The 27,485-nt window shown below is 46.0% G+C and overlaps 1 protein-coding gene and 1 non-coding gene across 2 annotated transcripts in view; one reads left to right on the plus strand and one right to left on the minus strand.

Moving 5' to 3' along the window:
• Positions 1-27,485, plus strand: part of MAP7D2 (MAP7 domain containing 2) — an 89,830-nt gene that overhangs the window by 16,273 nt on the left and 46,072 nt on the right. The window contains exon 2 of the mRNA XM_052663633.1: positions 26,418-26,495. Within this exon, the coding sequence (XP_052519593.1) occupies positions 26,418-26,495 (78 nt within the window). The remainder of the gene's footprint in view (positions 1-26,417; positions 26,496-27,485) is intronic.
• TRNAG-CCC (transfer RNA glycine (anticodon CCC)) lies at positions 6,074-6,146 on the minus strand. The gene has a single exon. It is a non-coding gene; the product is annotated as a tRNA-Gly (tRNA).

Raw genomic sequence — 27,485 nt, forward strand, 5'->3', positions numbered from 1 at the left:
TTCAGTGACATTAAATGCATTCACAATATTGTGTAACCATCACAATTATCTATTTCTAGAACTTTTTCATCATCTCAGGCAGAAACTCTGTATCATTAAGTAACTCCCCATTATCCCCTCCCCCATGTCCCTGGTAACTAATATTCCACTTTCTGTCTCCGTACATTTGCCTATTCTAGATACCTCCTCATATAAGTAGAGTCATACAATATTTTTCCCTTAGTGATTGGCTTATTTCACTTAGCATGATGTCCCCAAGGTTCATCCATTGTTGTATCATGTATCTGAATTTCATTCTTTTTAAGGGCTGAATAATATTCTGCTATATGTATAAACCACATTCTGTTTATCCATTCATCTGTCAATGGATACTTAGGTTGCTACCACCTTGTGACTGTTGTGAATAATACTGCTGTGAAATGGGTGTACAGGTATCTTTCTGAGACCCTGCTTTTATTTATTTATTTTAATATTTATTTTTATTTTTTATTTGGCTGTGCCAGGTCTTAGTTGTGGCACGTAGGATCTTCTGTCTTTGTTGCAGCATGTGAACTCTTAGTTGCAGCATGTGAGATCTAGTTTCCCAACTAGGGATCGAACCTGGGCCTCCTGTATTGGGAGCACAGAGTCTTAGCCACTGGATCACCAGGGAAGCCCTGAGACCCTGCTTTTCATTCTTTGGGGTATATACCCAGAAGTGGAATTGCTGGGTCCTGTAGTAATTCTGTGTTTGTCTCTAATTTTTTAAACAGTTTAAAAATTATTTTGAGGTATTGTCCATATAACATAAATCTCAATCCTGTGAAGTGTATGCAGTTCAATGGTTTTTAATGTATTCACAAGGTTGTGCAATCATCTCCACTAGTCACTGATTTTTATGACCTCTGAGGAACTAGAGTGGGAGAGAGAATCTTGAAGGTGGCTTGGGTGTAAGGGAGGGCGCTTTCAGGATTAGTATGAAACTTTTAAAAAGAAGGATCTTTGTACCAGATCCTTGAAATGCCACACAGGCTTTAGGAGGAATACTCTGCCCACTATAGGGCTTTAGGGCCGAAAATCAGAAAGGCTCCCCTGCCACCTGACATATTTTCAGCTACTTATGAGGCCTTGTTTTATGGAACAGGATATTGAATAACCTCACAAATGGGTCACCCTCCTCAAGAATACTCTGAAAGCCTGGTTCTGTAGGATCAGGCAGGCTTTTATGTGGCTTTTTGCTGCTTTGTAGCACCTCCTGTGTTTGTTTTGTCAGATGTCCTTGCCTGGCTTGGAACTGGTTCTCTTCGTTCTCTGGTTCTGATCCCATATTCTGCAACTACTTTGTTTTCAAACATGAAACAGATTGTTTACCAAAAAATGCCTTATATATTTAATTTTTAGATTTTAGATTGCTCTGCTCTGAAGCAAACAATAAAACTCATCCACTTTTGTTATAACCTACCATTCATACATACCAGGGTGCTCTGATTTTCACTGGTTCTGCTTATGTACTTGTGGTTTGTAACATTTGTTACTTTAGAGGTGGTTTTGTTGTGATTTTCTGATAGTTGGCCAGCTTTGTTTCTTTCTTTCTTTTTTGGTAATCCATACAGTTTTTCCCAGGCTTCCTGGTGGCTCAGACGGTAAAGAAACCTCCTGCAATGCAGGAGACCCAGGTTCGAACCTTGGGTTAGGAAGATCCCATGGAGAAGGGAATGGCTACCCACTCCAACATTTTTGCTTGGAGAACTCCATGGACAGAGGAGCCTGGCAGGCTGCAGTCCATGGGGTCGCAGAGTTGGACACAACTAAGTAACTAACGTACGCACACACACAGAGTTTTCCCCTTCAAAGTGTACAGTTCATTGGCTTTTTAGCACATTCACAGAATTGTGCACCATCAATTCTAAGTTATTTTTATCACCTGCAAAAGAAATCCCATACCTATTGCCAGTCACTCCCTGTTTCCTCCCATCTCCCAGTCCTAGGCAACCCAGCCACTGATATACTCTCTCTACAGATTTGGGGCCAGCTTTCTTAGATCCTTGTCTACCAGTGATTTTTTCCCCTAAATTATAGTATAAGCCATCCACTCTGCTTTCTTTCCCTGTTGCTTTCTTGTCATCTCCCTACCTCCTCCCTCCCTCTCCTTACATTAGCAGGTTAGCTGTAAATCCTCCTTAAATAGCTGTCAAAGTAAATGAGTTGGTAGATGGGGCACAACTACAGGAATTCATCTGACAGATGGATAGACAGCCATTGTTGCACCCTGGGAAGCCCTTCTAAGTCACCTGCCTTCATTCTGTTTCTGTGAGGCTGAATTTCTTTATTTTTCCCAGTTTTATTGAGAAATAATTGATATACATCACTTCATGATGGTTTGATGTACATATATGATGAAATGATTACCACAGTAGATTCAGCTAACATCCATCTTGTAATATTGTTCAGTCTCAGTCGTGTCCAACTCTTTGCAACTTCATGGACTGCAGCACATCAGGCTTCCCTGTCCTTCACCATCTCCCATAGCTTGCTCAAATTCATGTCCATTGAGTCGGTGATGCCATCCAACCATCTAATCCTCTGTCGCCCGCCTCTTCCTGCCTTCAATCTTTCCCAGCATCAGGGTCTTTTCTAATGAGTCAGTTCTTTGCATCAGGTGGCCAAAGTATTGGAGCTTCAGCTTCAGCATCAGTCCTTCCAATGAATATTCAGGGTTGATTTCCTTTAGGATTGACTGGTTGGATCTCCTTTAAGTCCAAGGGACTCTCAAGAGTCTTCTCCAACACCACAGTTGAAAAGCATCAATTCTTCGGTGCTCAGCTTTCTTCACAGTCCAATTCTCGCATCCATACATGACTATTGGGAAAACCATAGCTTTGACTAGGCGGATCTTTGTTGCCAAAGTAATGTCTCTCCTTTTTAGTATGCTGTCTAGGTTTGTCATAGCTTTTCTTCCAAGGAACAAGAGTCTTTTAATTTCATGCCTGCAGTCACCATCTGCAGTGATTTTGGAGCCCAGAAAAATAAAGTCTGACACTGTTTCCACTGTTTCCCCATCTATTTGCCATGAAGTGATAAGACTGGATGTCATGATCCTTGTTTTTTGAATGTTGGGCTTTAAGCCAGCTTTCTCACTCTCCTCTTTCACCTTCATCAAGAGGCTCTTTAGTTCCTCTTCACCTTCTGCCATAAGAGTGGTGTCATCTGCCTGTCTGAGGTTATTGATATTTCTCCCGGCAATCTTGATTCCATCTTGTGCTTCATCCAGCCTGGCATTGCACATGATGTACTCTGCATATAAGTTAAATAAGCAGGATGACAGTATACAGCCTTGACATATTCCTTTCCCAATTTGGAACCAGTCTGTTGTTCCATGTCTGGTTCTAACTGTTGCTTCTTGACCTGCACACAGGTTTCTTGACCTGCATACGGGTTTCTTGACCTGCATATAGATTTCTTGTCATATAGATACAATAAAAAGAAAAAAGGAAAGAAATGTTCTCCTTGTGATGGTAGCTCATAGGATTTACTGTCCTAACAACTTTCCTATATATTATATAGCAGTGCTAGTTATAGCCACTGTGTTGTATATTACATTCCTAGCATGTATTTATCTTATTGTTGGAAGTTTGTACCTTTTGACCATCTTCCTTCAATTTTCCCTCCCAGGTTGGCTTTCTTTTGTCTCGCTGGGCTGCAGGGTTCTTGAAAACTAGGCCATTCAGAACCACAGGCCCAGAAGCTGCTCTGGGTTGGACCAGCCTTGCAGTGTGAGCAAGTTCTGGGACTGAAATCAAGTGTGCAGTTTCTAGATGTGTAAATTCAGTCACTTCTTCTCTAGCAGAAATTGTATTTAATAGTCACTAATGGTAGATCTTCAAATACTATTGACCCTTGAACAAGGCAGGGGTTAGGGGTGCCCACCCTCCCCACAGTTGAAAATCTGAGTATAACTTAGAGTCGACCCTCTATATACATATATTAAAAAGCAGAGACATTACTTCACCAACAAAGGTCCATCTGGTCAGAGCTATGGTTTTTCCAGTAGTCATATATGGATGTGAGAGTTGGACTATGAAGAAAGCTGAGTGGCAAAGAATTGATGCTTTTGAACTGTGGTGTTGGAGAAGACTCTGGAGAGTTCCTTGAACTGCAAGGAGATCCAACCAGTCCATCCTAAAGGAGATCAGTTCAGTTCAGTTCAGTCGCTCAGTCGTGTCCGACTCTTTGCGACCCTATGAATCGCAGCACGCCAGGCCTCCCTGTCCATCACCATCTCCCGGAGTTCACTCAGACTCACATCCATTGAGTCAGTGATGCCATCCAGCCATCTCATCCTGGGTTGTCCCCTTCTCCTCCTGCCCCCAATCCCTCCCAGCATCAGAGTCTTTTCCAATGAGTCAACTCTTTGCATGAGGTGTCCAAAGTATTGGAGCTTCAGCTTTAGCATCATTCCTTCCAAAGAAATCATTCCTTCCAAAGGAGATCAGTCCTGAATATTCATTGGAAGGACTGATGTTAAAGCTGAAACTCCAATACTTTGGCCACCTGATGCAAAGAACTGACTCATTAGAAAAGACCCTGATGTTGGGAAAGACTGAAGGCAGGAGGAGAAGGGGATGACAGAGGATGAGATGGTTGGATGGCATCACCGACTTTATAGACATGAGTTTGAGCAAGCTCTGAGAGTTGGTGATGGACAGAGTAAGCTGGTGTGCTGCAGTCCATGAGTCGCAAAGAGTTGGACACGACTGAGCGACTGAACTAAACTGAACTATATACATGGTTCCTCCTTATAGGCAGTTCCTCTGTACATGCGATTCCACCTCCATGGATTCAACCAACTTTGGATCATGTAGTACTGTAGTATTTAATAATGAAAACAATCCGTGTGTAAGTGGACCCACACAGTTCAAACTTGTGTGGCCCAGTGTCAAGTGTATCAGTGTGTAGCATGCTAATCACTGTTACTGCTGCTGACAAAATAACTGGTTGCACTTGCATTGAGCATAGCTTTCTGCTTGCTTTTGTAGCCAGATGCCCTGAGTTTGAATCCTGATTCTGCTCCCTTTATTATCTAGATGAACATGTCAGTTCACTCTCGAAGGCGAGAGTAAAATATCCAACTGCACAGCTTGTTGAGAGATTTAAACAAGAGAATGTGGGCAGAGCAATTAATACAATGCCTAGCAGAGAGTGAGAGCTCCGTAAATTACCATTTACAGAGTTAATATATGCCCTGGTATTAAGAGGGCATACTTTATGGTGTGCTTGCTGTATACAAGGTACCAGGTTAGGTTTTGCAGGGAATAAGCCAAAGCCTTGTGAATGGAATCTGAGCCCCATTGATGTTACTGTTGTGCCCAGCTGGGCAGTTAACACTGGGGAAGCAGAGACTGGGTGGCATGCACATTTTACTCATTTTTTTAGACTATAAATCTTATGAACTAATTTTCATAAAACGTTGTGTTGATTATAAACATCAATGCAGAAAGATTTGGCTAAGCTTAGTTTCTTCTGGGAGTTATAGATATTTTCATTTCTTTTGGGAAATTAAAACATTTTATCGTTTACTGTTGGCCACTGGTAGCTTTAATCAGGGCAAACCATCTTGCTCAAAACAAATAACCTTGACAGAAAAGGGTAGTCCGAGCCCTACTCAATGAGTCTACTAGTTGTGTTTGGTGCTGAGGAGCCAGCAGCAGTGTGTGTCTGCAGGCTGGCTGTGTCTGCCTCCCATCCCTTCCTATCTGTTGCTCCTGCAGTGGAGCGAGTACTAGCAGGCCCTCTCTCTGAAATTTCTGAGCCACGTGAGAGAGCGCATGGTGTACTCTTAGAGCAAGCTCTGTCCTGTCTTTCCTTGTATACTTTGGTTGAGAGAAATAGTATAAGCTCCTGTTTGGGGAGGAATTGGGGGGTTTTGCTTATTTCTTAAATCAGAAATTGGTGAACATTCTGATGGCAGAGGTTTTGTATCACTTTTAGCCTGGAAGACCACTTTTATTTTTAAATCATTTATTTATTTGGCTGAGCTGGGTCGCAGTCGCAGCATGTGAGACCTTCAATCTTCGTTGTGACATGTGGGATCTAGTTCCCTGATCAGGGATTGAACCTGGGCCCCCTGCATTGGGAGTGCAGAGTCTTAGCCACTGGACCACCAGGCAAGTCCCTGGGAGACCACTTTTGACCTAGCTCTAGATGTCAGTCAGCTAGTGTCTGTGTAGGCTCGGCCTTCAGACCCCTAGGAGGACAGGGCCCCAGGAGCCAGGTGTTAGAGCACCTCCCAGAGGCATCTTTACACATAGCCTCAACCCCTTGTGTTGTCTTGGGGAAAAAAACCTTTCAAGCCCTCAGTTTCTTGTCAGTAAAATGATATGGATGACACCTGCTTCTTGAGTTTGTATTAAGAATTAGAAAATAAAGCACATCACACACCTCCTTTCACGGGTCAGAGCTGTTGAGGAGCCATTCTAGGCCTGCAAAAGACTGGTGAGTTTGGTTTGTGACCCCTTCAAATGACCACAAAGGCCAGGCCAGTCAATTTCTTTCTTTTTCTCCTTGGCTCTGCCATGTGGCATGTGAAATCTTTGTTCCCTGAGCAGCGATTGAACCTGTGCAGGGGGTGACACTGGCAAGAAACTGAGTCTTAACCCCTGGACCCTTAGGGAAGTCCCAGTCAATGTCTTTTGGTCAAAATAACATCCCTGAGTTACTTCATCCAGGGAGAGGAAAACCATGTGACATGCATGCTGACACTCCTCAATCCTCCCTGCTGCATGCCACACTCAAGACGCCACCTGGAAGTGGCTGCAGCATTCTCCCAATCCCAGGCTCCAGTTAGCTGGTCGAGGTCGGTAGGAGAGACACAGTCGAGTTGTCTCCCCTGCGTCCTGTCGTGCATGCCCTCCTCCATGGCAGTGTCTTTTGAATGTCCTGTCTAAACCCAAGCCCGCCTGAACCACAACCTGGTAACAGTCTTTGCTCTATTTTTACAGCAGCTAGTCTTTTCTCCTTGTCATCTGTGTTAGTCCTTGTTTCCTTCTAGCTTCTATTTCATCAGCATCTCTTTTGGTGTAAAAATCCCCAGAAGGTGTTTCTAGAAACAGCCTTGACAGAATCTAAGGACAGGTGCTTAAAAGTGGCTCTTGGCACACTCTGCAGACATTTATGAGTACCTGACGTGTGCTGACCGGTGATGTGTGACACAGTCAACACAGCCCTAGTTTTTCAGAGTTCAGTCTAAAAAGACAAAAAGTGGACAGGCTGTTCTTTTATTTAGTTCTTCCCATCTGGTGCTGCTGCTGCTGCGTCGCTTCAGTCGTGTCCAATAGGCTGCAGCCCACCAGGCTCCACTGTCCCTGGGATTCTCCAGGCAGGAACACTGGAGTGGGTTGCCATTTCCTTCTCCAGTGCATGAAAATGAAAAGTGAAAGTGAAGTTGCTCAGTCGTGTCCGACTCTTTGTGACCCCATGGACTGCAGCCTACCAGGCTCCTCTGTCCATGGGATTTTCCAGGCAAGAGTACTGGAGTGGGTTGCCATTGCCTTCTCAGAGTTCTTCCCTCTACCTTGTGGCAAAGGCAGCAGTAATCTCAATTTACAAGGAGAAAGGAGAGAGCAAGCAATTTAAGTTTATTCAGCAGCTGGTACCTGGGACCAGATCTGTTTCCAGCAGCATGCTGATCCAGGCTTTGTTTGGGGACATCCATCCCCTCACTGGCTGGTGGTGGGGCATCCACACAGGAGGATGAACAGCAGAGCAGCCATTCCTTCCTTCTTCAGAGCTGGGGTGTTGGGATAGTCAACACCGGGGCCAAACCTTGAGTCACTTCAAGCCTAAGTTGTTCTTGGTGGTTCCATTCCCCTTTGCCATGTACCCACTCTCCTGGCCTCCCTTGTAGCCATGTAATCCAGTACCAGCCAAGGAGCCTTAAGGGGAAGACTACTGGGGAATCTTTCTGGCATCCAAGAGAAATGAGCTTGAGGAGAGAGCTCCTTCCTCCCTGTTTTGGCTCCTCCCTTCTTCACCCCGGCTCTGCCTGCTCTCCTGTGAGAAGATGATGCTGGTGCCATGGCAGCATCTTGTGATCTGAAGGGGAGACACACTTCGAATGACTGAACAGGAAAGCAGAAGGATCTCAGGTCCTTCATCTTCCAGCCACTGAGGCATTCTAAACAAGACTTTTCCTAAATACCTTTTCAGAAAATATCTTTATGGGTAAAGCTGTGACCCATGAAAGATAGCGTGCTATGTGCTTCAGATGTATTTTCTAATCCCTAATACAACCCCAAGAAGCAGATAGCATGTAACCCATTTTGCTGACAAGAAGCTGAGGGCCTGAAAGATTTTTTTCCAAGACAACACAGAGGGCTGAGGCTATGTGTAAAGATGCCTGTGGGAGGCAAGCTCTGGGCTTCTCAGAGGGCAAATATCATCACCACCTGGGAGCTTGTCTGAAATGCAAATTCCTGAGCCCCACCCCAACCCTGCCCAGCCCAGAATTCCATGGACAGAGGAGCCTGGTGGGCTACAGCCCATGGGGTCACAATGAGTCTGATACGACTGAGCGACTAGCACATCCCAGCCCTAGTGAGTCAGGGGCCCAGATTTTTTGTAGATGTGGGGCCCAGAGTTTTTGTTTTCGCAAGCCCTCAAGGTGATTCTGACGCAAAGTCAAGTTTGAGAGCCACTGGTTTAAGCCCTTGTTGCTTTCCTAAAATGGATCCTGGTGGGGTGAATAACAGATGAGCTGTTGTTACCAGTCAGTTCTCCGTATTCCATTGAGGACCAGGTTTGTCTCCATCGCAGCCAGTGGCTGTGACACAGATCTGTTGGCTCAGTAGGTTTGATGACACCTTTTCCAGGGGGCCCAATCAGACCTGCCTGGTTCTGGGGTGTCAGTGTCTGGGTCTCCAGGCACCTATCTGAGCCCAGCCAGGCCCCCACACCCTTCCACTCCCTGAAGAGCACAGAACCAAATGTGCCAGATGTAGGTACTTAATTGTTTTCCCTGTGTGAAAGAATTATATTATTCAAACAGTAGAGGGTGATGGAGAAGACCAGACTTAAGGGTCTCACAGATAACATGAATGGAATGGTATTTGAAGTGTTCAGACAACAAAAACTTCCCTGGAGCGTTTTCTGGACTGACTGCTGGGAAAACAATGGTAAAGAAAATAAAAGGGTATATGAAGCTGGAGTATCACAACTGTATAAATGAAGATGGATGGGCTGCGGAGGCACACAGAATTTTCCCTTCTGGGATACCCGGGTAGATCTTGGAAGGCTTCCTGGAGGAAGTAGCTACTCATCAGTCAATACTAAGTGTGTGTGTGCTGGGTTGGGGGAGAGGGTATTCCAATCTGGGGACAGAGCTTTGCAAAGACCTGGAGGGGAGGGAGACCCTGGCTCCTGCCAACAAAAGATGGGAGCTAGGTGTGGCAGGAGGGCAGAGTCCCCTAGGAAATGGTCCTATTCAAGCTTGCAGACTCAGGAACACATCTGAGGAGTAGGTTGAGATGTGGACAGAATGATATTGAAATGATTTATTAATGTGAACTGGCCTCTTACTGTCTTAAATGGAAATAATTTATTTACTGCTTTTTATCATGGCCCATTAAATGCTGCTTGGACACAGCAGGCCATGTCATGAACACTGCTCTCATCTCCCCTCCCTATCCTGCTCTGTTCCCTCTTTGTTTTACTATTAGGGAAATATTGATATATATTCATTCCTATGAACAGAGATGCTCGTCAACCACTTATTTGGGACCTTCATGAAGCTGCTTCATGTCACTAGGCCTCCTTTTCTGTGTTACTAATTCAGGTTTTCTGCCTCCTCCTGGGAGATGCCACTTCACCAGGTCTGAGGAGGAGTTTGGAAATCTGCTTTAAATTAGTTTTGTTGAGTATATATGTTTGTTGTACATAGATTTGCATACATAATTGATATACAGAGAAAATGCACTCATTTTAAGTATACTAATACCAGTGTTTCAGCGAATGTATTCATTTCTGACCATCGCAGCCCCTTGCAGACATGCTTTGCCCTCAGCCCCAGGCATCCTCTAATCTACTTTCTGTTACTATAGATTAGTTTTGCCACTTTTAACATTTCATGTCCATGGAATCATGTAGGGTGTACTCTTTTCTTTCTGGCTTCTTTCACTCCGTATGTTTCTGAGATTCATCCATGTTGTGTGTATATATAAGTAATTCATTGCTTTATTGCTGCAGAGTACTTCTCTCACTGAGAATGCACTCATGCGATTCATGGGGCCGCAAAGAGTCAGACAGAACTGAGCGACTGAACTGAACTTACATTTGCTGGGAAATTAAATGAGCTTAGAGTGTAACATATTTAGCACTGGCATGAGTGATGTTGCTCATCCTCGTCATCACCAGCATTATTTCTCTAAACTGGCTGTTGTTGAAGTCTCCAGTTTAGCTACTTTCCAAGCTCCCCAAATTTACCACTTTGTTGACTACCAAACTTACCACTTTCTGTTGCTATTGCAAATGCCTTTTTGTGTAGCATACACTTCTCTGGGCTAGAATGCATTTTTCCCTTTCCATTCCATTCCTGATCATATCCCCATGAACACTCATCTGGATTATTAATTCACTGTGTAGCTCACAGAGGCATACAGGTTTTCTGTGGCTCAGGCCCTGGGCCTGTTACCGAAAGGTATGCGTGGGGGATCCAACTGCTTGCCGCTCAAAAGCCAGTAAAGAGGCCAGGGTGGTAGAAAAGGAAGTTTGCTTTATTTCAGATGCCAGCAACTGGCGGGGAGGGTAGCGGACATCTGTCCAAAGGCCGACTGCCCTGCTCCCCAACAAGACGCAGGAGGTGAGAGCGTTTATAGACAGAGTGATGTGGGGGCACTCCATGTGGGAACAGTACAGTCATCTCTAGCAGTCATCTTCAAATTGGTCATTGGTGGTCTGACCAGCATCATCTTGGTTGTTGTAGGTACAGTTAATCTTCAGTTCCGGGGTGCACTTGTTCCCATTTCTTTGCGGTCAGTTCTCGGAATTGTGGCAGCTCAAGTCCTGGGTACAGTCTGGTCCTCATGTAGTTAACTTCTCCGCCTGGGGTTTTAGTATCTATGAGACAGCTCACAGGATATGACTCTGGATATTATCTACAGCCCTTGAGAAAGAACTAAAGGTCCTTGACTATGCTTAATGACTACATTGTTATTATTTAGTCTCCTTAGACTGTTTTCTTTTGTTTCAGCATTTCTCATTTCTCTGATTAAACTTATTCTTTGGTGAAAGTTTTCCACAGGCCAGAGGCAGGCAGAGAACAAGGTGGAGAGGGGAGGCAAGGAACATGCCGCCCTGCCCCTTCCAGGCCCCGCCGCGGGCCAGGAGGAGAGGCTGGGTGCAGGACGGCCTTGGCCGCGTGAAGGGCAGAGCAGAAGGGCAGTGGGGGCAGGGCTCTGGGAAGGGCCAGGCTGCCCACAGCACTCCCCTGCCCTTGAACTGCTGTTAGGTCTTACATGTTCCCAGTGGACATCTCTCTGCAAAGAGCAAATGTCTGAGAGCCAGTTGGACCAAATGCCTTGTTATCCGCTTGAACGAGCACCTGGAGAAAAACTTGAGAAAGTATTTTACCTGATACCTGCTCTTTATCCTTATTTCTTATGTTTGATGCACAACTCAGATGTGGTGTCAGGGGTGGGGACCATCATGCCCTGTCTTAGGCAGAAAACTCCCAGTTTTGAAACCTCAGAAGATCAATACTGTGCTTCATGAAAATAGTTGGTGCCATGTTGATGAGTGAAACCTCGGGTTGCCTTGGGAACAGAAATATCCTTCCTGTTACTATAAAAAGGGACCCAGTGTCTGCAGTCGTGAAGCATCCTACATTTTGCTGATTCTTTATGGGGAAAAAAAAGTGCCCAAAAGGAAATGCTGTGTTTAAAAAAAAAAAACTTTGATCAAATATATAAGATTTCCTGTTAGTGCTGATCAAATCAAGTAAACCCACTTTTCAAATGCTTGTTGGCTTTTATAGGCATCAGAGCTGCTCCATCCATCTCTCTTCTGCCCCCTTCCCCAGTTCCCCCTATGAGTGCAGGACATTTGTTGTGATTTTATTGCCTTTGCCTCCATTTCAGATTCGCGCTGTGGTTTCACTGTGTTGCCATCCAGGAAGGCGGCATTGGGGCAGTTTGTTCCAAGATGCTTGTTACAAAACAACCCTTATCACTTACTCTTAGTAATTTTAGCCACTCTTAGTAATTTTAGGTCCTGCCTAGGGGAACAAATTGTCCCTGCTGATGCTGTCAAACACCTTTAAGATACTTATTATCTGTTTTTGAAGAAGAATTTTAAAAATACAATGGATATTACTATAAGTTGCTACAGTTTTAAACTAAATTGTCCAAATGGGAATCATGTTTATTCTATATCATTTTCTAGATTTTTTCATGCTATTGTGCATTGATGTGGGAAGAACCAAGCTGTATTCAGTGAGGAGGAAGTTTGTCTACTTTTCACTTGTAGTGCAAGTTATTAGAGCAGGGTTTCTCAAACTTGACACTGCTGACATTTTCAGCTGGCTCGTTCTTTAGTGTATGTCAGGGCAGCTGTCCTGGGCGCCATAGGATTGTCAGCAACATCACAGGCCTCAACCCACTAGATGCCAGTAGCATGCCTCCCCCATGTCATGATGACCCAAAATGTCTCTGAATACCGCCAAGTGTTTCTTGAAAGACACAATCACCTCTGGTTGAGAGCCACTGTACTAGAGTCTGAGAATTGTTTAGTGTGCTGTTTTTAAAGGCAGTGGTCACATAAGCACTGGTCTGGGGTCAGCTGTAATAGAAATGTATGTAGTGACCTTTAAGTGTGACAGTCTGGCTAATTTAAAATAATGTGAATCCAAAGCTGGGTTGCTGTGATGGGCTGGCATATTGTTTTTCTTTGGTGATAGTATTTGCAAGATTTGAAAAAACACGTATTATCAGTTTTTTTATTCTTGTGATGAGAAAAGGAGAGAAACAGTGACAGCCACAACAGGCAAGGTGGCCGTGCTCAAACCCAGCTGTGGTGCACAAACGGGCGTTTGTCACGCATTGTCTTGAATGGCAGGAGCCTTTCCCATGGAACAACCCAAAGAGAAGCCTGCACAGAGCTGTGACCCTTCAGACTTCACTTCTGAAGGCCTTGTGGTTTTACTCTGCAAAAATCATTCTCAGAAATGAGGAGTGCGATTCACAATTTGCCTTTTCTTGTGTCAATCTGTAATCTTAATCTTTTCTCTTACAATCTGTAATCTTACTGTTTTCAAAATAAACTTTTGCCCACCAAGACCCCCTCCTTGAGGACAGCCCCTCCTTCCCAGTCACCTCAGTAGGCTTCAGACCTACTGAATAACTAGAACTTTAAGATTTATGTGGTTTTTGTTTTTCCAAAGAGGTATTTAGATGGGGTGAAGTGGGGGTAAATTTAATTAGCAAGCTGAAGATCTCTGCAAGGCTGCCTAGAAAGGCATGCCAGACTGCCCTGAGTGACATGGAGTGGGGCACACATTTTGCTCTGTCCTCGCAATTTAAAAACAGCCTATTTGAGTCAGGAAGCTGTTTCCGCCTTGAGGCCTTGAAGTGCCCTTGAAGACCGTCCTTGTTTAAGGATGCCAGATGCAGGGCCTGTGCTTTGGGGCAGGGCCGAGCAATCCTGCTGGGCATGCTTTTCTGGGAGAAAAGGAAATTATTACAGCTTTCCAATTTCTTGATGTCTTCACATTGTTTGCAATGCAAAGAGTGATTGTTTTTCTAACCTCTTTATTTACCCTTTGCATTTTGTTTTAAAACACATCTTTTTGGAGCCACATGCCCAAGCACCGCACTGAGGCCTCCAGTTCAGTCCTGCTGGCCTGTCACTGGCCCCTCGATGCACTGGTGTAACGAGGGCCATCTCCGAGGTGGGGCTCAGCTGCCCAGGGCTGAGACTGGGGATAGATGGGTCTACAGCAGGAGAGTTCACCTTGGATGCTTGAGTTGCTCAGCAGTGGTCAAGGTGCAGGTCTGAAGCCTACTGAGGTGACTGTAGGGAAGCAGGCAGCCTGGGAACAAGGGGCTGTCCTTAGGGAAGGGCCCTGAAGGCTCTTGCCAACCCTGTTAACAGGGAGGGTGGGCAGACTGCCATCACCCAACGCGTGTCGCTGTGGGAGGCAGGAAACAGGAAGGAGAGAATGAGGGAGTTTCTGGTGCCTCACTCATCAAGGGCACAGCTCTTCCCACCATAGGAATCCGGGATCCGATGGGGACCTGGTCATGATGGCATGAAGACAAGCCAGCAGGGTCTCCAGTGCCACTGTGGGATCCTTTGCACACCTTTTATGGTCATCATCATGAAACATACGCAAAACATACACATACATGAAACATACACAAAAAATCAAATGGCAGTACTAATAATGAGAATGCTGTAGTTTATTTCTCGTTACCAGCTTTTACCTGCTGGATTCTGTCCACATCTTCAGAGACATTTTTCAGTGTCTTGTACTTCACTGCTGAAAAAAGCAAATAAGAAGAGTTATTTTTTCCCCCTGTGTCTGGCACTCTTTGCAGATGTCCAAGGCCTTTCTGAGTCCACACTAAACAACCATGTCCCCTGTGGTGTGCAACCCTAGAACCCACCTCCGCCCAACCACTGAAGGACAGCCCTGGGCTAGGCTCAGAAGCGGCGACACCTGACCTTTATTGAGCACAGCAGGCAGTGTTCTGAGCAGTGTGCGTGTGTGTGAATGTGTGTGTGTGTCCCTTTCTCCTGCCCCCTCCCTTTCCCTCCTTCCCTCCTCTCCCCCTCTGTTACCCTCTCCCCTGATGCTCCAAGATATCTGTGAGAGTAGAACCTGTGCTCAACTGGCTCCAGAGCGCTCACTGGCTTCCAGCTTCTTCTCCATCCTTGCTGGGGAACAGGAGGGCTTTTCAAAGGTCATTCTGTCTTCACATTGAGCCTTACCCCTTGATTGGGACAGGCCGGCCTTGGATGCTCACACCAAAGCCCCCTGTGTCAGAGCTTCTCCATCTCTAAAGGACCCCGAGGGCAACCTCGGTCCCCTGGCCCCGCTTGCCCCATCTGTGACAGGAGCGTCTAGGCGTGCTCTGCTGTCCATGTTCGCTCTTACTGAGCACCAGCTCCTACTTCCCTCTTTCTTGCTCATCACCCTGGAAAGGACAGGTGGAATCCACAGGCCTGTAGCTGTAGCTAGCTGTGTGACAGTGAGAGGCACACAGAGCAGGGGAGCCTGGAGGTAGGGAAGGTTGGGAGGATGGGCGTCAGTGCAGAGCCACCCAGCTGCCTTGGCGAGCCTTGAGCTTGGCTGGCAAAGGGGGTAGAATACACTACTCAAAATATGAAGTACGCCTCTTTGGCATAGGATTATTTTGAGAAACTACAGACGCCTGAGGAGCTCTGAAAATGGTCCTTTTGTAAGGGAAATCTGTACTTATAAATGAAATTTACATTAGGAAGAGGGGGCCTATATTAGGAAGATGGCTTTTACCATGGATACGGATGACTTTTAAACCCAGGAAACGTATCTGCGTTGCAGGGCAGCCTGTGTTTACCAAGCATTTCCCCCTCTCACCTTCCATGAATTCCACCTCTCACTCACATCTGTCTTTGGTCTTAAGCTGCAGGTGGTATTTGAGGTAGTGGTTTGGGCCATCCTGGAGAGTGTGATTGGTTTCCTGAGAATCTCCCATATGTACATGACATATATATTTAATAAACTTCTGCCTAGGGCATGCCTCGTGGCCTAGTGTTTAAGAATCAGCTTGCCAATGCAGGGGACGTGAGTTTGATCCCGGGTTCTGAAAGATCCCACATGCCAAGGGGCAACTAAGCCTGTGTACCACAAATACTGAACTCTAGAGAGCCTTTGAGCCGCAACTGCTGAAGCCTGCACGCCCTAGAGCCTGTGTTCCACAAGAAAACCCACCGCAATGAGAAGAGCATGCACAAAGACCCAGCACAACCAAAAATAAATAAATCTTAAAAAAAGTTCCATCTGTATTACAGGGGGTCCCAGCCAAGAACTCAGAAGGGTAGAGGGGAAATTATGCAGGTTTCATTTAGCTAGCAAGTCATATTGCAAACAGTGGGTCCTTTTGAAATGATACAAACATGTATTAAATTTATTGTAGAAACACAGGAGTCCAGGTGCCTCCCAGATGAGGAGCCAGCGTAGGAGAGAAGTTTCTGCACTGCAGTGCTCAGTAGATCATTAATCGAGTTGAATTTTTCTAGCTGCTCATCGTCTTCTTTTAGCTACCTTTGACTTTGTTCACCTCACCTTTCAAATGAATTGTCGGCTCAGCAGAGGAGAGGAAATCTTAGAATGTAAACTGGGACCTTGTGGAAAGTTGCGGCAGGTCTCTTGGGGCAATTTTGTGGGGTTCATGGGGAGACGGAAGTGTGCAGAGCTTCAGATTCCGTGGTCTGGGGCCTGGACCCAGTGCATGACTGCCACGACTTGTTTGGTCTGTGTTCTCGTATATCATCAGGGGAAGGGAGCCAACTGTGGCTCCTCCTGCTGCCAAGCATTTTCACAGCACCCCCACCCCCCAACACACACTGTAACCTTGGGAAGTAGGTAGTAATGATCCTGATTTATACAGAAGAGGAGCCCGAAGCTCTGAGAGGTGAAGGGATCACTCAGGGTCCCTTGACTGGGGCACTATTGGAAGGGCCACGTAGATGGAACCTGGAAGAAGCCCCCAGGACTGAGCTCCATATGAATGCGGAAGTGATACAAATGGCGGTAGCTCCTCTGATGGCTGTAGAAGAGCCAGGCCTTTTGGACAATGAGTAGCTGAGATCTGGTATAGGGTGGAGACAGTTAAAGGCATGAGAAAGGCAGGTAAAGGGACCCTGGAAGAGAAGGGGTCAAGGCAGAGTCCGGAACTGGCTGTGTAGACCCCTTCTCTCCCGAATCACCACGTGCTCTTTAAGAGTCCTGCAGCTTGAGCCAGTCCCTGGGCCTTTGCTGGTGTCTTCAGTTCCACATCAGCCCTGCTGAGGCTCACCTCCTGTCTCCCACGCTGCCCTTGGAGCTCCCTCACCGCTTCACGGAGCCACACTGAGGATGCAGTTGCCTGGGAGATCCAGGCCTGCTCTTTGCAGCCTTGAGCACTACTGATATATGGCAGGTCGGCTAGCACTGAATTTTGTCTTTTCTGTGTGTTGTTGCAGTTGTTGTAGTGTTAGAAATAGGTATCTTACACTAAAGTGCACACCTTTCAAGTGTGCCATCAGGTAAATTTTAACCAGTGCATACATTTTCTTGCCCCAGTCCCCTTTCCCCCTCAATTAGCACAGTAGTCCTCCAACAGTCAGGAGCCCAGGCTGCCAAGGAGGCCGTGGGGGCAAGCTGCAGACACTGTAGATTTGAAAGAAGGGTTTAAAGATCAAGGGAATCAGGGACTTGTTCTGGACTGTATAGTAGTAGCCTTACCACCTCCTTTGTGAATCCTGGTAGGAACAGCTACTCAGTTTCTGGACACCTAGATCCCTAGGTCAGTGCTCTTTCCTTCAGGTGGCCTTCCCTCGCACTATTGAGTTGATGCCCATCAGCTTGGGAGTCAGCCAGATTGGCCTCAAATCCAAGCTCTGCCACTTAGCAGCTGTGACTTTGGACAGAAGTCTTAACCCCTGGGGAGAGTCTCACTTTCTCCATCTTGGAGTGCATGATGCCAGGCAGGAGATAGGTGCTTAATAAATGGCACCTTTAGAAGAAGCCAGGCTAGCCTGTGAACCTGTGTACAGTTGGTCAAACTGGGTGCAGTTGAATTTTATAACTTGGTGTGGTGTGTTTTCCTGTGGTTATGGGAGCCTGAGTTGCTGTGGCAGGAGTTCCTAGGCTGGCTGCTCACATGTGTGTGAGTATAACTAGGCAATCTACTGTTGAGATGGTGAAGAACAGCGTCATCACATACCGCCTTCACAATTAGTGTTTGTGAAATGTCATCTGTGTATTCTTGTTTTAGTAGGAAGTTACTTGTCCTACTAGAGATAAGATCTAATTTCCGCGGAGTTACCAGAAGGGGAATGCCAGCATGTGTAGGCACAAGTAATGGTTGGTGATTGAGAAGTCAAAGGCATGTATACATGTTCCCAGTATAATTTTTATAGGAAAGGAACGCTTGCTGTGGTTTTAGACTGGCAGCATAGGGCACACTCTGTCTCATCAGCTGTGTTAGGCGAGGTAGTATGGTCGGTCCTGTGGGCAGGAGCCCTCGTTAGCAGCAGAGGGAGAGCTGTAACTAGGCACAGGCAGGCTGGCGTGGGCAGCACAGACTAGCTGAATTCGCTGTGCTCCCGCTGTGTCCTGGGCATGGTTAATCAGCACTTGTGAGCTTTCATTACATCCTCACTGTAAGAGAGGCACTACTGTTTCTCCATCTTACAAAAGGGGAAACCTAGGGCAGTTGCTGTAGGACTTGGCTGTTGTGCCTTCCTTCTTCCAGTAAGCCTAGGAGATCGGTGTGGATTGGTGACGATTATGTACCAGATTCCTGGTTCCAGGGCAAGAATGATGCGATCTGAGATCCATTATTGTTTGACCTTTATGTCAAAGTGCTGTACTCTTTGTGATTGTTTGGACTTGAACCAGTTCTACACTTTGAAAAGCAAAAAAACTGGCCCTTCTCTTAGCTGTGCAGTTGTGATTTAAGAAAATCATTTAGGAAGCATTTAAGTCATTTAGTAATACTCGTACAACATTGACATTTTGGGGGAAATTTTAATTCATTTGTTTTAAAGGAAACTGCTAGAAATTTAGCATATTTTATAAAAACATAATAGCAGTGTAAATTTGTATATATTCTTATTTCTTATATTCTCTGTTTCCCCACTTTTTAAGGACTTTTTGGTATCTCTATACATTTTTTTAAAATGTGTTTTGATACTTGGATATGTACACCTCCATCCTATAGTAGTCAATAGCTATTGAACGTAAATGCTAGTTCCAGGCCTGCCTCTTTTTGAAGTATTAATATAAATTATGACATCATCCTTGAAAGAGTCACATTGGAAGTAACAAATTTGGTGGCAACAGTGTAATACAGACTTTTTCACTGCAGTGAAAAGAGAATCTAAGCCAATTCAGAAGGTTATAGCTGGTAAGGAATGGAGTAGATCAGTGGTTCTCAAAGGAGACCTGATCACCTGGAAACTGTTAGCAATTGTGGGGGAAGCTACCTTCCTTTCTTGACCTTTGAATTTCCTGAACAGATCCAGCAAAATAATGGCTACAAAGATATTTTAAAATGTTCCTCATTTTTATAGACACTTCTGATACTTGGTTTAATGCTCTACAAATGGGGAGGTTTCCATCAAAGGGACATAATATTCATGGCCCCTCATTTAGTAACTATTTGAGTACCATGTGCAAGGTCTTGGGGCTTAGAGGGCAAGGGGCAGATGCGCAGGCGCAGAGAGTAGTGTGGGGGCAGTAACAGCCATGGCAGACTCTGTGCAGGGGGGTGCAGGCAGACGGCCAGTTGTTCCTTCTGCAGACATGACTGGGGACCCACTCTTTGAGCCCCACACTTAGCTGGGCTCTGGACATCCAGAGAGGAGCTGGAGGCAGGGCCTTGCCCTGTAGAATCAGCCTAGTCTAGTAGAACAGCAGCTCTTAAGGTGTGGGTCTTGGACACCCTTCTCTGGCGGGCCCTAGGCCCACTCCATGAAACTCTGGGAGTGCCGTCCAGCACTCTGGGTTCACAAACCCTCCAAGTGGTTCCAACCCGCGCTGCAGTGGGAAGAGCAGCAGGCTAGGAGCAGTGTCAGTCCTTCTGAACAGAAGCATCACATGGGAGCTCTTAGAGCACCAGCACCCTGGCCACACCTGAGCCGACAAGGCCAGTCTCTGGGAGGGAGGCACAGGCACCATAATTGTTAGAGCTCCCCAGGTGATGGCCTGTGGCCACAGGTGACGACCAGTGGTCTCCATGACCTGAGACAGATCATCACCGAGTTGTTGGTGCATGCCTGCCTGCCAGTCCACAGAGGGGTGGGCCCCCCACAGGAGGGGCTGGCAGACATGGCTTCCTATTTGATGAGCTCTTCATTCCTGAGTCCCTTCCTTTTGTCTGGGCATTGTAATTGCACAGACGTGAGCTGTGATTAGGAAGGTTACTTTAAAATTCATTTAATGCAGTCAGTTTTTAAAAGTCGAACACAGCTGGCTTCACTTAAAAACTTTGCATTTCGATAATGGTTATTACATAACATGAATAATTGACTAATATCAGCTCATTGATATTCTAGAGAGAGAGTGCCTGAGGCTAATAAAATACATTTTTAAATTAGTTTTTTAAAAAGTCTTGCCACAGCCCAAGGATAACGGGAAGTTACTCTAAGCAAGAGCAGGTCAGCAAAGTATGAAATTTTATGCTCTTCTGTTCACAGAAAATAGTTGTTTGTCTGCTCAGGATCCCTGTTTGATTCTTATTTCCTCTAGGGGTGAATTACCCAGGAAAACGCCTCAGTTTCAGGGGTACGCACTACCTCCTGAGCGTCCTCACCCCAGGAAGCATTACTGCATCAAGAATGAGGCAGAGGTGACTCTGGCAGGGCTGCCCCTTGTCCTTCTAGGAAGGTGTCACCTGCTCCCTCTTTGTCTTTGGGTCCCTCCCAGGGTTTTACACTTCAGCAAGTGGGCTACAGTCCATGGGGTCGCAAAGAGTCAGACACAACTGAGTGACTAAAGTGCATTTTGAAAAGCTCCTACTTTGAGGGTATTGCAGATTCACGCAGTTGTAAGCAGTGCTACAGGGGGACCCCGTGGACCCGTTGTGCAGTTTCCCCTGTGGCACTAACGCTGAACAGCAGGGAGAGATACGAAAGCCTCCCTCAGCGACCAGTGCAAAGAAATAGAGGAAAACAGGAGGATGGGAAAGACCAGAGCTCTCTTCAAGAAAATCAGAGACACCAAGGGAACATTTCATGCAAAGATGGGCTCAATAAAGGACAGAAATGGCATGGACCTAACAGAAGCAGAAGATATTAAGAAGAGGTGGCAAGAATACACAGGAGAACTGTACAAAAATGATCTTTATGTCCCAGATAACCACGATGGTGTGAGCACTCACCTAGAGCCAGACATCCGGGGGTGCGAAGTCAAGTGGGCCTTAAGAAGCATCACTACAAACAAAGCTAGTGGAGGTGATGGAATTCCAGTTGAGCTATTTCAAATTTGGAAAACTCAGCAGTGGCCACAGGACTGGAAAAGGTCAGTTTTCATTCCAATCCCAAAGAAAGGCAATGCCAAAGAATGCTCAAACTACCACACAGTTGCACTCACCTCACATGCTAGTAAAGTAATGCTCAAAATTCTCCAAGCCAGGCTTCAACAGTACATGAATCGTGAACTTCCAGATGTTGAAGCTGGTTTTAGAAAAGGCAGAGGAACCAGAGATCAAATTGCCAGCACATCTGCTGGATCATAGAAAAAGCAAGAGAGTTCCAGAAAAACATCTACTTCTGCTTTATTGACTACACCAAAGCCTTCTCACCGTTCAAAAAACAAAGATCATGGCATCCGGTCCCACCACTTCATGGGGTGTCCCCATCACTTCCAAATAGATGGGGAAACAATGGAATCAGTGACAGACTTTATTTTCCTGGGCTCCAAAATCACTGCAGATGGTGACTGCAGCCATGAAATTAAGACACTTGCTCCTTGGAAGAAAAGCTGTAACCAACCTAGGCAGCATATTAAAAAGCAGAGACATTACTTTGCTAACAAAGGTCCATCTAGTCAGAGCTATGGTTTTTCCAATAGTCATGTGTGGATGTGAGAGTTGGACCATAAAGAAAGCTGAGCTCCGAAAATCTGATGCTTTTAAACTGTGGTGTTGGAGAAGACTCTTGAGAGTCCCTTGGACTGCAGGGAGATCCAACCAGTCCATCCTGAAGGAAATCAGTCCTGAATATTCATTGGAAGGACTGATGCTGAAGCTGAAACTCCAATACTTTAGCCACCTGATGTGAAGAACTGACTCACTGGAAAAGACCCTGATGCTGGGAAAGATTGAAGGTGGGAAGAGAAGGGGACAACAGAAGATAAGATGGTTGGATGGCATCACCGACTCAATGGACATGAGTTTGAGCAAGCTCCGGGAGTTAGTGATGGACAGGGAAGCCTGGCGTGCTGCAGTCCATGGGATCACAAAGAGTCAGACACGACTGAGCAACTGAACTGAACTAACTCTCAGTGCAATAGTAGCTCTCAAAGCTAGGGTTGCTAACCCTGGCTCAAGTCATCACTGCCAATGCAGGAGACTCAGGTTCAGTCCCTGGATTGGGAAGATCCCCTGGAGAAGGGAGTGGCAACCCACTCCAGTATTCTTGCCTGGGAAAGCCCAGGAACAGAGGAGCCTGGCGGACGTCAGTCCATGAGTTCACAAGGAGTTGGACACAACTAAGTCAGTGAACACACACGCGCGCGCGTGCGCGCGCGCACACACACCCCCACACACACACACCCATACCCATGTCTTTAGTGGAAGTCTCCTGGTGGTGGTAGCATTCATGTATTAAGGTCACTTGCCCTGAGCCTGTGAATCATAGTCTACCTCGACTTCTCAGGCTGTGTTGCTGCAGTGATGCTAACTGGTCAGGTCCACGCCCCCGAACACATAGGGGCTGTCTGCTTTGTGCAGTACCCCTTCATCCTTCGGGTGGAACCTCTTGGCAGAGGTCCCCAGAGGTTCATCAGGGATCACAAGGTGGAAATGGAGATATAATTATTTGGCTTCTCCTCAAATGGATGTTCTAGAAATGATTGCTTGACAGTTCTTTTAATCAGGAGAGGCAGATGCTATGTAGAAAAATGATGCCTTACCACAGTCTTACTCACCCAGCAAAACTCAACCTTGATTGGACTCTGAATTCTTCATTTGTGTGTGTTCCAGGGCAGTTACATGTGAATCACGAGAGTGAGCCTTGAGGTTCCTGGTTCACTGTTTTTCAGTACAGTGGCTGACAGCCTCATGTGGCTAGTGAGTGCCTGAAACAGGCCCAGTGTGATGGAGGAACAGAATTGTTAATTGCATTTAATCTCGATTATCTTAAACAGAGAAGAATGGCTTGTCGCTGCCTTGTGAGAGTGTATAGAGATTCTAGGTTACCCACCTTGGATTGAGTCATTTCATCCCCCTCAGAGGGGCCCAAGCAAAATTGCATGGCACAGCTGCCCCAGGGGTCATCTGGCTACCCCCTTTCCCCACGCAGCATCCAGTCATTTCCAAACCATCAGTTTGAAGAGGAAGCAAATACTTAGCACATCTGTTCACAGCTGGCCAGTGCCCAGCTCACAGTAGTGCTTAATCGGTACTTCTCTAATGAGTTGGTCTTGCACTTCTCTCCGAATTTGCATGTGCATTCTTGGGACAAGGATGGAACTTGTTCCTTGTGTATAATAGAGTCTCAGAAAGCCACGAAGCATTTATTCATTGGTGCTGAGATCAAGCTATTACGTTTCCTCTTTTGCCATGTGAGAAAGCAGTGATTAAGAGTGAGTCCTGGAGTCAGGTTCTTAGGTTGGAATCTGCATCTCCACTTTCTGATGGCATAACCTTGAACAAGTTAACCTCTGTGTACCGTTTTTGTACCTGTAAGATGAGAGTCATAATAGTACCTCTGTCATCATGGGGTGATTGGGCCAAGTAAATTCAAGCAGTGGACTTGGTTCATACATTGTAGCCTGCTGTTACGACAAAGCAGGTCGTGACTATGAGCCTGATAATGAAGATTTTTTGAAAAATGATTTGAGAGTGTGATTCTTACAAGTGCCCACAAGGGGGCAGCCTAAAATCATGCATATCTCTGCAACAGCCATCCTTCTGTTGGTAAAGCCTTAAGGTATCATGGCCAATTTCAAATGTGCTTGGCCCTTTTTCCTCAGTTTTTCTCTTTTTCTTCTGTTCAAAGAACATTTTCAGTGGTTCTCAGTCTGTATCTTAGATCTGGAGGGTGACAGGTCATGCCTGAGCTGTGAAGTAGATGTGGGTGCTGTTGCCAGCATCTGTCCAGGGGTTGTTGGCTTCTCTTTGTATCTTTTCATACAGAACAAATCCTTATTAATTAAATGCTTAAGGTAGAGACTAGAGCTTGAAAATGTTTAGAGAATCATCATGGAGAAATCTGGTTTTCTCTCCCTGCTACCCTACCACTGACCACATTCCTGTCTTTGAGTGTTGTGTATGCACCTTGAGGCTTGTGGGGTAGGGTGTGGCCCAAGCGGGTTGACCTAGAGATGCAGACCCGCCCTTGGCTCAGTAGGCCCTCACTTCCTGCAGGGAGGCAGTACCCTGCAGCTAAGCAGAATGAAATTAGGGTTCTGTGACCAATGTGAGGGCACAGAGCTTCACGGATCTGGGAAACTGTGGGCTCTTGAAGGTGGGTGGGGTTCATACAAGTTCAGGGGGTGTAAGGGAAAGGGGTCAGACTGGGAGAGCAACACTGATGAGCTGAGAAGTTGGGCGTTTAAATTCTTGATGCTGTTCGTGTCGTTGGTACCATTGTAGTTCAGTTCAGTTCAGTTCAGTTGCTCAGTTGTGTCTGACTCTTTATGACCCCATGGACTGCAGCACGCCAGGCTTCCCTGTTTTTTACCAACTCCCGGAACTTGCTCAAACTCATGTCCATCAAGTCGGTGATGCCATTAATCATTAATCGTAATGATTAAGAGTTGACAAAAACCAAATGAACTTATTTACAAAACAGAAATAAACTCCAGACATAGAAAACAAACTTGTCATTACTAAAAGAGGAAAAGGGGATAGAGAGAAAATAGAAGTTTGTGATTAACATACATGCACTACTATATGTAAAATAGATAATCAGCAAGGACCTACTGTATAGCACAAGGAACTATACTCAGTATCTTGTAATAACCTATAGTAGAAAAGAATGTGAAGCAATATACGTGTATGTATGTACGTGTATAACTGAACCACTTTGCTGTACACCTGAAAGTGACTCACAACACTGGAAGTTAACTATACTTCAGTTTTTTTTTTTTTAATGGGAAGTGGCACTTGGGTTGATTTTCCAAGACTTCTCTCTTGAGCTTTAATATCCCTGCTGCATAATCCAGGAGCAAAATTAGATGCTTGTGGGGAATTGTGACAACCCAGAGCTTATCACATCCATCCTTATCCGCATTCCTGCTGCTGCTCTGCGGTCCAAGCCTCCAGGCCTCTCTCCTGGGCAGTGGAAGGCACACCCCTGAAAGGCGCATACTGTGAAGTCAGCTGTGATATTACCACAGAGGAGACCCAAGTGCTGGGCACATCAGTCCGGTTATAGCAGCACTAAAGCCAGTTGCTCCAGAATGTGGTCCTTGACCATTGTGTAAGTAATACTCATGAATGATCAGCTGTGAGCAAGTGCAGTAAATTATTTTTAATCCTAAAGCAACCACGAAGATCATTTCATCTTCGCTTCAGAAAGCCCTTTAGGGTCCTGTAGAAGATGAGTGGAGATGTGGAGCTCCTGGGATGTTTCCCGGACATTTTAGGGGGGAATTGCCATTTGTTCCATTTTATTTCTTATACTGATAAATAAAACAAAATGAAATAACAAGTAAACAGGAGTGCATCATATTCCTTCTTTGTGATTATAAAATGCTAAGATTGACATGGGAGCAAACTTAGTAGAACCAAAATCAAACTTGAGTGTTACTTGTTTCCAGCTCACTCATACATGCCCCTCAGCAATTGTCTTCTTCCAGAAAGTCGAATGTTCACTAATAATAATAAAAGCGAAAAAGCGAAGTTGCTCAGTCGTGTCCGACTCTTTGCGACCCTGTGGACTGTTAGCCCACCAGGCTCCTCAATCCGTGGTATTTTCCAGGCAAGAATATTGGAGTGGGTTGCCATTTCCTTCTCCAGGGATCTTCCCAACTCAGGGATCGAACCCGGCTCTCCCGCATTGCAGGCAGATGCTTTACCATCTGAGCCACCAGGGAAGCCCTAATAATCATAATAATTTGTGTAATAATTGTGTTTTCTTTTGTGCATCTGCCTTCCCCTGTGAGCTGGACCAGGGGAAGCCTGGTAGGCTTTTCTGCATGTTGCCAGGCCTGTCCCTAATTGAGCTTTCTGACTCCTCTGGGGCCAGGCCTGGAGCCAGAGAACTAGGAGGAAGGTTAGTTCTCCAGGGCTGGCCTGGGGCCACTTCAGCCCAGCTTGGCGGGTGAGCGTAACAGCCACAGCTACCACTCCTCAATTCTTAAGTCTGGGCCATCCTCCCCTGTGGTAGGGAGTGATGGATCACTTCACTCTGCAGGTGAAGTGATGTTGATGCTGATGTGTGCGTGTGACCAGACTCAAGGTGTGGCCCCAGCACCCCCTGACACTCAGCAGATGGGGAGAGTGAAGTGTTTAATCATGTTGTCTCTCTTGTAGGCATGGAAGGATTTTTAAAATCCGATGAGAGACAACGACTAGCTAAAGAAAGACGAGAAGAAAGAGAAAAATGTCTTGGTAAGCTGTGTACTTTGGCTGTTTAGCTCTAAGGGAGTAGAGATATGATGGTGTCTTTTCTCAGGACTGTTAGAAATTTGTGACTAAATGAGAAAAGAACTGGGACAGTTGCTAGGTCAACGTGGAAAACTGGGAGCAAACCATCATTACCACTGATCTGTTCACAGATATTATATAATTCTCAGGGCGGTTGATTTACTCACTGAGCACGTGTTGAAGCTCTGTTACTGGCACTGCACTACAGCTGTGCATAGGGTGCTGAAGAATGAGAGACATTCTCTGCACACCACCCCCCTCTTCAGGCAACCTCTGCCCAGGGCAGCTGAAGGGCCATCCTTGGAGGAACAGAGGAAATCGACACAGAAGGCCATTTCTATGTTAGGACAGGGAACCAATTGGGAAAGGCTGTCCTATTGGGAAAGGCTGTCCTACCTTGCAGGCTGTGGACAGAAGCATCAGGGGTGTTCCCCACAGGGTGCCTCAGGTAGGTAGAGAGTGGCTTCCCTAGGGCACTGAGACGGAAGAGAAGCTTGTGACTCCGTCTCAATGACTGCCTCCTCATGGTCACCTCAGACATTGCATCCTCCAGGGAACCCTTGCCTGCTTGGCCAGGTGGAGTTAAGGCCCCTTAGTAAATGTCTCAAGAAGGAAGACAGTCCTGTTCATCCTCTTCTGTTTACTTGCACCCAGTTCAGCATCTGGTATGCAGTGTATGTACAGCTAATGTATCCTGAATGACGATACCCTGATAGCTCTCATTTCTCAATCCCCCACTTGGCCTAGCCACTGGGACAAGTCTGACTTGATGGTGATGACAGATAGAGCTCCCACGTGTAGGGGCGGTGACTGTCTGCTTTCTCTGCATTGTCTCATTCGGTCTCCCCAACACTGATGTTGCACATCCCCACTTCACAGAAGAGGAAGCTGAGGCAGACAGAGGACGTGGCTAATAGGCCTGGGGTCACCCAGCTAGTGGTGGAGGTGCCAGAA

This window comes from Budorcas taxicolor, chromosome X, assembly GCF_023091745.1.
Source record: "Budorcas taxicolor isolate Tak-1 chromosome X, Takin1.1, whole genome shotgun sequence".
Taxonomy (NCBI): Eukaryota; Metazoa; Chordata; class Mammalia; order Artiodactyla; family Bovidae; genus Budorcas; species Budorcas taxicolor.